Source organism: Natator depressus, chromosome 12 (genome assembly GCF_965152275.1).
Source record: "Natator depressus isolate rNatDep1 chromosome 12, rNatDep2.hap1, whole genome shotgun sequence".
In the NCBI taxonomy this organism is placed as follows: Eukaryota; Metazoa; Chordata; order Testudines; family Cheloniidae; genus Natator; species Natator depressus.
In genome coordinates, this window is record NC_134245.1 from 1,020,891 (window position 1) to 1,033,309 (window position 12,419).

Consider the following 12,419-nt stretch of genomic DNA (forward strand, 5'->3'; position numbering starts at 1 on the left):
CAACAAGAATAAGGTCAGGGAAAGTGTGGGACCCTCACTGAATGGGGGAAGCAACCTAGTGACAGATGATGTGGAAAAAGCTGAAGTATTCAATTCTTTTTTTGCCTCAGTCTTCACAGACAAGGTCAGCTCCCACACTGCTGTCCTGGGCAACACAGTATGGGAAGGAGGTGAGCAGCCCTCAGTGGTGAAAGAACAGGTTAAGGACTATTTAGAAAAGCTGGACATGCACAAGTCCATGGTTCCAGATCTAATGCATCCGAGGGTGCTGAGGGGGAATTGGCTGATGTGATTGCAGAGCCATCGGCCATTATCTTTGAAAACGTGTTGATCGAGGGAGGTCCTGGACGATTGGAAAAAGGCAAATATAGTGCCCATCTTTAAAAAAGGGAAGAAGGAGAACGCAGGGAACTACAGACCAGTCAGCCTCACCTCAGTCCCTGCAAAAATCATGGACCAGGTCCTCAAGGAAACCATTTTGAAGCTCTTGGAGGAGAGGAGTGTGATCAGGAACAGTCAGCATGGATTCACCAAGGGCAAGTCATGCCTGACCAACCTGATTGCCTTCTCTGATGAGATAACTGGCTCTGTGGATATGGGGAAAGTGGTGGATGTGATCTATCTTGACTTTAGCAAAGCTTTTGATACGGTCTCCCACAGCATTCTTGCCAGCAAGTTAAAAAAGTATGGATTGGATGAACGGACTATAAGGTGGATAGAAAGCTGGCTAGAGTGTTGGGCTCAACGGGTAGGTTTTTAAGGCCCAGCTTGTCAAAGCCCTGGCTGGGATGATTTAGTTGGGGTTGGTCCTACTTTCATAGAATCATAGAATATCAGAGTTGGAAGGGACCTCAGGAGGTCATCTAGTCCAACCCCCTGCTCAAAGCAGGACCAATCCCCAACTAAATCATCCCAGCCAGGGCTTTGTCAAGCCTGACCTTAAAAATATCTAAGGAAGGAGATTCCACCACCTCCCTAGGTAACGCATTCCTGTGTTTCACCACCCTCCTAGTGAAAAAGGTTTTCCTAATATCCAACCTAAACCTCCCCCACTGCAACTTGAGACCATTACTCCTTGTTCTGTCATCTGCTACCACTGAGAACAGTCTAGAGCCATCCTCTTTGGAACCCCCTTTCAGGTAGTTGAAAGCAGCTATCAAATCCCCCCTCATTCTTCTCTTCCGTAGACTAAACAATCCCAGTTCCCTCAGTCTCTCCTCATAAGTCATGTGTTCCAGTCCCCTAATCATTTTTGTTGCCCTCCGCTGGACTCTTTCCAATTTTTCCACATCCTTCTTGTAGTGTGGGGCCCAAAACTGGACACAGTACTCCAGATGAGGCCTCACCAATGTCGAATAGAGGGGAACGATTACGTCCCTCAAACTGCTGGCAATGCCCCTACATATACATCCCAAAATGCCATTGGCCTTCTTGGCAACAAAGGCACACTGTTGACTCATATCCAGCTTCTCGTCCACTGTAACCCCTAGGTCCTTTTCTGCCGAACTGCTGCCGAGCCATTCAGTCCCTAGTCTGTAGCGGTGCATGGGATTCTTCCGTCCTAAGTGCAGGACTCTGCACTTGTCCTTGTTGAACCTCATCAGATTTCTTTTGGCCCAATCCTCTAATTTGTTTAGGTCCCTCTGTATCCTATCCCTACCCTCCAGCGTATCTACCTCTCCTCCCACTTCAGTGTCATCTGCAAACTTGCTGAGGATGCAATCCACACCATCCTCCAGATCATTTATGAAGATATTGAACAAAACCGGGCCAAGGACCGACCCCTGGGGCACTCCACTTGACACCGGCTGCCAACTAGACATGGAGCCGTTGATCACTACCCGTTGAGCCCGACAATCTAGCCAACTTTCTATCCACCTTATAGTCCATTCATCCAGCCCATACTTCTTTAACTTGCTGGCAAGAATACTGTGGGAGACAGTGTCAAAAGCTTTGCTAAAGTCAAGGAACAACACGTCCACCGCTTTCCCCTCATCCACAGAGCCAGTTATGTCATCATAGAACGCAATTAGATCAGTCAGGCATGACTTTCCCTTGGTGAATCCATGCTGACTGTTCCTGATCACTTTCCTCTCATCTAAGTGCTTCAGAATTGATTCCTTGAGAACCTGCTCCCTGATTTTTCCAGGGACTGAGGTCAGGCTGACTGGCCTGTAGTTCCCAGGATCCTCCTTCTTCCCTTTTTTAAAGATTGGCACTACATTAGCCTTTTTCCAGTCATCTGGGACTTCCCCCGTTCGCCATGAGTTTTCAAAGATAATGGCCAATGGCTCTGCAATCACATCCAGCAACTCCTTTAGCACTCTCGGATGCAGCGCATCCAGCCCCATGGACTTGTGTTCGTCCAGCTTTTCTAAATAGTCCCAAACCACTTCTTTCTGCACAGAGGGCTGGTCACCTCCTCCCCATGCTGTGCTGCCCAATGCAGTAGTCTGGGAGCTGACCTTGAGGAGGGGGTTGGACTAGATGACCTCCTGAGGTCTCTTCCAACCCTAATCTTCTATGATTCCAGCTCCGGGAACATCTACACTGCAAACCTCCACCCCACCCCAACTGACTGTCTCGAGCTGCTGGGCTAAAAATCACTGTGTAGCCGTTCCTGCTCGGGCTCTGAGACCCACCTCCCCTCGCCAGGTTTCAGAACCCAGGCCCTAGTCTGTGCGGGAACGTCTACACTGCTGTTTTAACCCAGTAGCATGAGCCTGACATACCAGAGTCAGTTGACCCAGGCTCTGAGACTTGCTGCCAGGGCGGGTTGCACTGGAGATGTAGCCTTACCTTGGCTCTTGTGAGGCAGGGACAGATCTGTGGGGTAATTTCACCGGTCCCTTCCCAGGATAGAGGCCCCCTCTTAGGGCCTCGCTTTTGCGCACGTCCGCATGGCAGCTGGAAGGTGTCATTCCGCCCTGGGCAGACGCACACACTGGCACTGCTCCAGCGAGCGCCTAAAAACAGCAGCGTGGCTGCAGCGGCACAAGCAGGGGCTTCAACTAACATCAGAGCGGCCAGACGGGGTCAGACCAAGGGTCCGTCCAGCTCAGTGCCCTGTCTGCCGACTGTGGCCAGCGCCAGGTGCCCCCGAGGGAGTGAACAGAACAGGGAATCACCAAGGGATCCACCCCCTGTCCCCTACTCCCAGCTTCTGGCAAACAGAGGCTAGGGACGCCATGCCTGCCCATCCTGGCTAATAGCCATTGATGGACCTGTCCTCCATGAACGTATCTAGTTCTTTGTTGAACCCTGTTATAGTCTTGGCCTTCACAGCATCCTCTGGCAAAGAGTTCCACAGGGTGACTGTGTGTTGTGTGAAGAACTTCCTTTCATTGTTTTAAATCTGCTGCCTATTAATTTCATTTGGTGGCCCCTAGTTCTTGTGTTGTGTGAAAGAATAAATAACACTGCCTTGTTCACTTTCTCTACACCAGTCATGATTTTATAGACCTCTAGCATATCCCCCAAGCTGAAAAGTCCCAGTCTTATTAATCTCTCCTCATATGGAAGCTGTTCCATACCCCTAATCATTTCTGTTGCCCTTCTCTGAATCTTTTCCAATTCCAAGATATCTTTTTTGAGATAGGGTGACTAGAACCACACACAGTATTCAAGATGTGGGCGTACCATGGATTTATATAGAGGCAATGTGATATTTTCTGTCTTATCTATCCCTTTTCTAACAGCTCCTAACATTCTGTTCGCTTTTTTGACTGCCACTACACACTGAGTGGATGTTTTCAGAGAACACATGTTCACAGTGACTCCAAGATCTCTTTCTTGAGTGGTAACAGCTAATTTAGACCCCATCATTTGATATGTAGAGCTGGGATTATGTTTTCCAGTGTGCATTACTTTGCATTTATCAACATTGAATTTCATCTGCCATTTTGTTGCTCATCACTCAGTTTAGTGAACTCCCTTTGTGACTCCTCACAGGCTGCTTTGGATTTAACTAGCTGCCCGAGTATGTGCCTAGGATCCTGAATGGGGTTGTACGGAAGCAGCTAGCCCTGTGGCCACACTGCTGTTTTTAGGGGCTAGCCCGGGGAGAGCTAGCACATCTATCTACCCACACTGGGAATTACCCCTCCCTGCTGCTCTGTAGACATAGCTTTTGTGGCACAAAATGACATGCCTTCATTGTGGTTCTTGTAAGGCGTTACCTCCACAAGCTACATTTGGGATCTGATAACGACAGAAGACTGGAGCCGTTCTACATTCAGGAGGGATGGCATCGTTCTGTCCCTGGTGCTGGTTCTTTAATCCCTACATGCCTGGACTGTAAGCAGGCTGATGGGTAAGTGCGTGCGAAATCAACGCCATGCTCTGATTAGCACCTGCCATCAGCTGTGTAGACATACCTGAACCATTCCCACGGCTGCCTGAAGGTTACCAGAGAGATGAGACTCTCAGGAGCACTGTGATCAAACCCAATCAGAAAAGCAGCAGGGATCAGATGAAGCCACACCCCTAACTCTGTCTCCTCCCCACTCTAAGTGACCCTGGTTTTACTCTCTCTCGAAATGCCAGATTCTTTCCTGTGCCCCTCGACATCGCAGTATCCAAGCTCCTCCAGGAATAATTAATAACCACTAGCTTTTATCGAGCACTGTTCACCAGCGGATCTCAAAGTGCTTTGCAAAGGAGGTCAGTGCTGTCAGCCCCACAAGCACCAACGGATTTCTCCTCCTCACAGCTCTGCGAGGAAGGGAGGTGCTGTTATTCCCAGTGTGGAAATGGGAAACTGAGGCACAGAGAAAGCGAAGGTTGAACTCGCATCTCTTTAGTCCAGTGCAGTGCCTTAACCAAAGCCCATGCCTCCTCTGTCAGTGCAGATTGTATTACTTCATTTCCTGTGCCCTTGTTGTGACCCACTGCCATTGGATATCATTTACACCATCATTCATCACCCCTAAATCTAGCCCCTTGCCAGGAGCAGCCTGGCATCATCGCTCATGGGCAGGATGGGGCTGCCTGCCATTCACACATCTCCGTTGAGTAGAGGGGTGGATGCTGAACAACCCAAAAGCTCCCCGTCCCAAGAGGGGTGAGTCCTCAAGGATCTCTGAGGCTGGGTGCCAGCACTGTCCTGGCCCGCAGCCAGGCCGGTGTTTGTGAAATGTAACAAATAGGCATTCCCACATTTCCATTGGAGCTGTTTTTCATTGGTACCCCAGTATTAAAAACACAATGAAATGCTCCTAGATGTGAAGGCCGGACTTCCAAGCGCAAACTGCTGCTGTGACGTTCCTGTTGCCCGAAGCTTTCTACAAAACCCCAGGATCATGTGGCCTCAGTGCCTCTGCAGCCATGTTCTCTGGAGCTCTCCTGAGCTTCTCCCCACAGCCCCGGGGCAGAGTGAATAAGCTAGAAGATAATCTCCAGCAAACCTCCCATGCTGCAGGTGAGCAGTTTCATCAGTCTGGGGAGGGGAAAAGCTCCCAGCATCCTTTGTGCTCTGCATTTTGTTATGCTTTATTTTATTACAGCCAAGGCCCCTGATGAGATGGGGACCCCCTTGGCCTAGTGTCCGTGTACAGTTGTGGAACAAACGGGCTGTTGAGGTAGGGCACTGGAGCGGGAGACCTGGGTTCAGTGCCCAGTTCAGCTGCCGCCTCTCTGTAACCTGGGGCAAGGCCACCTGGGCCTCCCTATCTGTGAATGGGGCTAGTGCTGCCCTGCCTCTCATCCGTTACTGGCTGGGAGGTGTTCAGATATGCCAGGCTGGATCCACAGCTAGGCTTACAACTAACCAGGCCAGCCGAGAAAGCCAGGGAGAAAGGCAGCAGGGTTTGCCCCGTTGTGCCGATGGGGAACCGAGTCACAGGAGTTAGGAGCCTGTGAGCAGCTGGGCCTCAGTAGCTCCCTGGGGTGAGATAGGCCATGCCAGTCAACCAGGGTCCAGCCAGTCCACCACCTAAGCAGGTGACCCTAAGGCAGGTCTCTAGGCTCCTAATAAAAGCAGCCACTCCAGTCTGCTCGACAGAACTGCCGCGCCGGGAGAATTTCCAGCTGCCTGTAGTTCTGACAGACTGCCCCAGCCTGGACCTGTCCCAAGGCCTGTCTCAGCCACCACCCTGGCTAGCCTGGCACTCACCAAAGGCCATGCCAGGAGCCTGTGGCAGAGGCTCAGATCTGTCGAGTCCCAGCCTCGTGCCTGGTCATTTCCCACGTACGTTAGAGGAGGGGGAAGGAGATGCAGATAAGAGCGAGGAGCCTGGTGGAGAATGCAGATTTGAACAAGCCCAGCCGATGCCTCTCGTTGAGCTGCCAAGGCAGGCAGACCAAATGCTTCGTTGTGGACTGGCACGTTCCCCCTAAGGGGGGGTTGCACATCACAGGAGGTGGAGCTGGCTGGGTACATGACCAGGAACCAGGATGCTCTGAGTGTGAATCCCCACTCTTGCGGGACCTTGCTCTGTATCCATTACCCCATGGCAGCAAGGGGTAACCCGAACACTACCTCACAATGAGGTTGGGAGGGGTAGTTTGTTCATGTCTAAGCCAGAAGACCTCACTGCCACCAGAATTTCCAGGCACGGGACCCTGAAGTTAGGCACCTGGATAGAGCTGATTTTCCAGAGGTGGTTTAGGGGAGGTGAAGCCCACTGAGCTGCCTCTGCAAATGTGGCCCGTCATCCAGGTGTCTCAGGACAGATGCCAGTATTCCACGCTGACCCCCAGGCTTGCCTGTGTTGGGGTGTGGGCGCCAGTGTGGGTGTTTGGTCTAGAAGTGCCTCTAGTTTCTGTTCGCAGCCAGATAACTCTTGGGCCCCGTGGACCTCCTTCACAAGCCATGGCTGGTCCACTCGGTGACTGCTGTTCAGCTCTCAGGTGAGAGGGTGCATGCCAGAGCCATGGGCAGCAGTCAGGGGAGAGTCCAACAAGCTCCTAGAATTGCACTGGGCCTGCTCCCCTTGACTCGCTCAGCTCTGGGCCATGTCGTCTGGCTAACCCCTTGGCTGGTACCATTCCTGCCCCTTGCCCCAGGGCCAGCCTGACTCAGCAGAAGTTCTCACTGGTGCTGCTGCTGCGCCATTCTTCCTGCCTCCTGGAGCATTCGCAGGCATTCACAGGCACTTGATCCATAAGGCCCTCTGACCTCGCTCTTTAGCAGGGGAGAGCCCAACCCAGGAGCAGTTAAGCTCTGTCATGGCAGAATGGCTCACTCTCGGGTGCCCCTGGGTTCCCTTTGCTCTGAGCCCTCCCAGCTTCGCCCCGCGGAATTGTTTGCTGTGATTGGAAGTTTGTTCTCTCGGAAACAAAGGGCTAGTGCCATTGGCATAGGGTGGGGACAGTGCCCGGGGGCTCTTTTCAAGATTTCCCACACTCCATTGCAGTGCACCCCCGTTCGTAGTCTGCAGCACCCAGCATGGGTGGCCACCCCCACTGAGGTGAGCTATGCCATGCGCCTCACCTCTGACTCGCAGCCCCCGCCTCTGCTGGGCCAGGCCTTAGCTAAGCAGACACTGTGAGGAGGATCAAGCTGAGTGGCAGCTTGTGACTGGTGAGAAACAGGAACTTGGGAGAGGCAGCCCAACTACTGGGACTTGTGAAGTGAAGCGGGCTCTGCAGGCAGGTCCCCCCAGGGGAGAGACCAGGACTAGCATGCTGGGCCACTACCCCTCGGCAACATTTACCCAGAGCTGACCTGTGTCTGTCATCAGGGTGCAGACCCATGTAGGATAGCCCCAGATGCAGCACAGCACTTCTGTCTTTGGGGCAGGGCTGGAAGGGGCAAAGACACGTCCCTGAATATGCAGGCTTGCTGGCAGGCCAGATAGCACTGCGCTTGGAGGAAGCTGCTCACCGAACCTTCTGAGTGGGAAGGTCTGATGATGGCCAGTCACTGCAAGAGGGAAGAGAAATCTGTTATCGCAACTTGAGTGCTTGTGAAAGGGGGCTGCCAGCCAAGTGTCCCTGCAGTCTGAAAATAGGCACAGCCGGGGCAGCAGCAGAGTGAGCTTCCCAGCCCTCTGCCAACGAGCTACCTCCTGTCCTGGCGGGACCATCCTAGGGCTCAGCCTCTGTAGCCCTTCTGTCCCTGCCTTCACTGCCACCTAGGATGCCAGCTGTGCCGCTCTGCTTGCTGGCCAGCTGCCCTGGGAAGAAGACTGAGAGCCAGCTCAGCCAGCCAATAGCTTCTAAACCGGGCAGAGCCTTGGGATATTTATTCCCGCACTGCCCTGTGGCTGGCTCCGCTGCAACCTTCGCCATGGCTTTGGAGCTTGGCTTTCTGCAGGTGGTGAGCACTTTCTGCTCGCTATGTGGGCCAGGCCTATCCAGGGGGGCGATGTGAGAGGACCCAAGCAAACCCACTCCTCTGTGGCCCTGGGGCTTGGGCTTGTCGTGGCATCCCCGTGCTGAGTGCAGTGACCTCGTGCTGAGTGCTGAACGTGTTCCACAGTGGAACAAAAGGCAAACGAGCGTGATGAGTCAAGTACAGCTCCCGCTTCGCTCCAGTGATAGGCTAATGAGTAGCGCAGCCCCCAGGCTAGCTGTAGTACGGTTTGTGGCAGAGTGTATTATAATACAGCCTCAGCTCATTAACTAATGGCAAAGTGCTTTGCAGACATTGTCTCTCTGGCCAGCAGTGTTCTCAGGCACTTCTGTGAGAGCTTCGGGAGATGGGGAAATAATCTGGAGGGGGAGCGAGGTGTAGTTAGGGTACTAGGTTGGTGGACTGGGGTCTGTTACCTGCTCAGCTGCAGATTGCCTGGGCAACCTTGGGCAAGTCACTTAGTCTGGCTGTGCTTGAGTTCCCCCTCTGTACAATGTGGAGAACAGCCCTGCCCTGCATTCCGGGAGGGGCGGGGGGTGAGGGAAGTCCGGGAGAGATTGCGAGGTGCTCAGTAATGGAGGCTGGGTAAAGACATAGACAGGAGGGTTTGTCATGTAGCATACACTGCTCACCCCCAGCTGTTCGCTTTGGCCACTTGGGGACATGTGGGAGTTGCTCTGGAATGCTCCCAGGACCTTTCAGTCAAGGCAGCATTCCACATTGCAGGCTCCAAGCCTGGCGTCCCTCCAGGGCAAGTCAGTGCTGACCCTGCTTCTCTCGGCCTCCCTCTCTCCTGCAGGTACATCGACAGGAAAGCGTTTCTGGAACGTGTGGATCACAGGCAGTTTGAAATCGAGCGTGACATCAGACTGAGCAAGACAAAGCCATGAGACTGGCACAAGGGCGTCTTGCTCCTCCCTCTGTATCCAAGAACCGACCGGCAGCTGGCAGCTGCTGAAAACAAAATGCAGAAACAGTTTTTCTCTCCAAGACTCAACCTGTATATCCTGTGGGGTTTTTCCTTTTACTGTAAAGGCAGGGAGGGGGTTTGTCAGCAGGTGGGGGCACTTTGGGGGTGTATTACCTAGCCGATGACAGCAGCATATCTCTACTGGCATGATCCTGATGGGAACTCTCTGAGCGCCAGTCCCCACGAAAGCCATGGGCAGTGTCCCTCTCCCAGCCCCTTACGCTGCTGACAGTGGGCGCAATCAGACGGAGCACGCATGGGCTGCTGGAGCTGGCCGCTTCCTGCCTAAAGACAAGGCCTTGCCCTGCCTGTGGGTTGTCTCGGGGCACCAGCGCCCAGCAGCCTGGGAAAGTGGACGAGGGGATCAAGGTTCACCCTTCACCCCACGCGCAGAGCACAAACTGGACTCCTGCTGATGCCCCAGCAGTTTTGCTGTCGAAGCCTCTCTCCGAGGGTGCTCCGGGCTGTGGAATTCGGGTTGTAGCCCTTCACTCCACTCTTCCTGTGGACCCAGCTAGGTCCCAGCCCCTCCGTGCTGGGCCTTCCTCCACACGACTCTGACCGGTCTGGGTGTTCTTGTGATTTTATTTTTTTTATACAAGAAAACCTCCCTCTGTCTAGTTTCCATTCAGTCTCCCCAGGAAGGTGAGAGCAGCAGCAGGTGGGGGAGGGCTCGCGTCCAGTCGGTCATACTAATAAAGGATTCAATCCCTGCGCTGTCGTGTGTTTGGCATGTGTCTCATCATTTTCAGAGGTGGGGAGCTGGTGAAAGGTGCAACAAGGAGTCTGGGGTGAACCCAGTTCTGCTGGGTCCCACTGCAGTGCCTCAGCCGTAAGATTAGTGGCATGCTGTCTGCACACATGGGACTCTAATATTGAGGGGAAGGACAGCTCAGCGGTTACAGTGCTAATCTAGGGTTCAGGGGACCTGGGTTCAGTTCTCTGCTCTGCTACCGCCTTCCTGTGTGCCCTAGAGTAAGTCACTGAGGGTACATCTACACTGCATTGTAAACCCAGGACTTCTGGACTCAGTGTTTCCAAGTCTGAGCATGTGCATCCACACTGCACTGTAAACCTGGGTTTACAGTTGCTGGCCCTGGGTCTCACAGCTGCGCTAACGTGTCTGTACTGCGCAGACCTTCTGACTCAGATATGTGGCTTGAGCTGTGTCCACACTTCAAAATGACAGGGCTTGGGCCTGAGTCACAGCAGGGTGTGGGCTCAGACCCAGCCCCCTAGTGCTGGTCCTGCTGCTTGCTGACCCCAGTCAGACAGATTTGTGTGTGGATGGAAGGTGCGGCTTGTGCTTAAACCCATGACAGAGCCCTGTGTAGACATACCCTTAGTCTCTCTGTGCCCCGGTTTCCCATCTGAAGAATAGCAATGACAGCACTGCCCTACCTCACAGGGAGGTGTGAGGTGCTCAGCTGCTGCATAAGGGGGCCCAGCGAAGTACCTCTGCTAGATTTCTAGGCTCTCTTTCCTGTTTCATACAAGTCCTATACAGACTATGTTGTCTTATGGCATAATCATTTGATCCGCAGTCGTTATGAATGGCTCACATAGCTCACTCCTGGCTTTATGCCCCTCAGTAATGCAGCCACCCTGGGTTTGTGCCGATAAAGACTCTATAGCATCCTGCACCATCACGGATGTTGCTTATGCCATATAATTTTTCTGTAAATGGGCTGGAGAGTTTGGGGTGCTATTTTCACACCCCTGTAACTCAAGCTTCTTGGTTCCCTGAGTTTAACTGCACTGGTGTTGAGAGAGGAAGAACAATGTAATGAATAAAGTTCTACAAATGATCTCTAAATCATATCTCGGGCTATTAGAGCTGGTGCTGCGAGGGGCCAATGCCCTGGTTTGCCGGTGGTGGAGGCAGAAGCATTTGACCATTTGAAAGGGGCAGAGAGTCTGAGCTCCTCTCCAGTGGTAGAAAGCATTCACTCATTTGTAGAGCTGATCACTGCTGAGATCAATGCTGCAGAGTGGGATTTGCTTCAGCCCTGATGTGTTTGGGAGGTGAAAATTGGAAAAGCAGCAAATATTTCTGACCAATTATCCTGCTCCACTCCCTTTGTTGGAAGTCAAACCAGTAGCTCTTTGAAGAAGATCAGAGCTGGATCAAGGAGCAGGGCTCAGGAGAAGCCATCAAAGGAGTGTAACAAATGCATTGTGTCCCATGGTCCTTGCAGAGGCCGTGCATACGGAGGGAGGAGTTTTCAAAAGCACTCTGTGTTGGCCTAACTCCCCTCCCCCAGACTCAGTGGGAGCAAGGCTCGGCCAGTGCTTTCCCAGATCCTGCCTCCGGGAATGCAGGTTGGGATGGTGTGTGGGTGAGCAGGGGGCCATAGGCAGGGCAAGTAACACCTTGACACCACGTCACACAGCCCTGCCCCCGGATATCCCACCTGCCAGCAGCTACCAAAAAACTGCATGGATGGCAATGCTGTGTAGAGTTGTCAGACTTGTTCTTGGGATTATTTTTTCTGGCCCGCTGCCTGTAAAGCCAGAAGCCTTTATGACTATGCATTCTATGGTACAGAACGCAGAGGGAACCATAAAACCTTCTAAACAGAACCCCCTCTCTCCTGCAAATTCCATGACCTCCTATCTCTGGCCCTCAGTTAGTACTGGGCCTGCTGCCAAATCTGAAGGCTCCCTGCTTTTCCAGTCCTGGAGAACTCCTCGTTCTGGTCCCGCAGAGGGGAGAATTCAGAGACTTGAATGCCATGACATTTTGAGGTCTGGCAAAGCTATCACTGTCCCCAGATTGAATGTCAGCTCTTCTGCGGCCACTGTCCTTTGAGGGGTGGGGAATTCTGAGGGAAAGAGGAGGAGGGAATGTTTGTGGCAGGCTATTTTATTTCCAAAGCAGCAGTTTGAAGCTGCTCCGAGGTGTGGGACATTAGGCTTAGGGCTGATCGACACTTAAAACGTACATTGACCCAGCTGCGTCATGTAGGGATGTAAAAATTTTACACCCTTGAGAGACATAGTTAAGCTGACCTGAGCCCTAGTGTAGACAGTGCTGGGTCGACGGAAGCATTCCATCCATCAGCCTAGCTCCCGCCACTCGGAGAGGTAGGTTGACTAGAGTGAGGGAGGAGCCTCTTCCATTGCTGTAGGGAGTGTATAAGCTGCAGCTGT

The 12,419-nt window shown here is 52.8% G+C and overlaps 1 protein-coding gene across 4 annotated transcripts in view; it reads left to right on the top strand.

Annotated features, from left to right (window-relative positions):
• Window positions 1-9,974, top strand: part of CFDP1 (craniofacial development protein 1) — a 126,925-nt gene extending 116,951 nt beyond the window's left edge. The window contains exons 7-8 of one of the 4 annotated variants that reach the window (XM_074969049.1): window positions 4,172-4,312; window positions 5,221-5,275. In XM_074969049.1, coding sequence (XP_074825150.1) covers window positions 4,172-4,312; window positions 5,221-5,260 — 181 coding nt within the window. In that variant the 3' untranslated portion in view covers window positions 5,261-5,275. Of the gene's footprint in view, window positions 1-4,171; window positions 4,313-5,220; window positions 5,276-9,095 lie in introns of those variants that run through there. The other 3 variants (XM_074969053.1, XM_074969051.1, XM_074969052.1) reach the window with 3 other exon arrangements.
• Window positions 9,975-12,419: the final 2,445 nt, after the last annotated feature.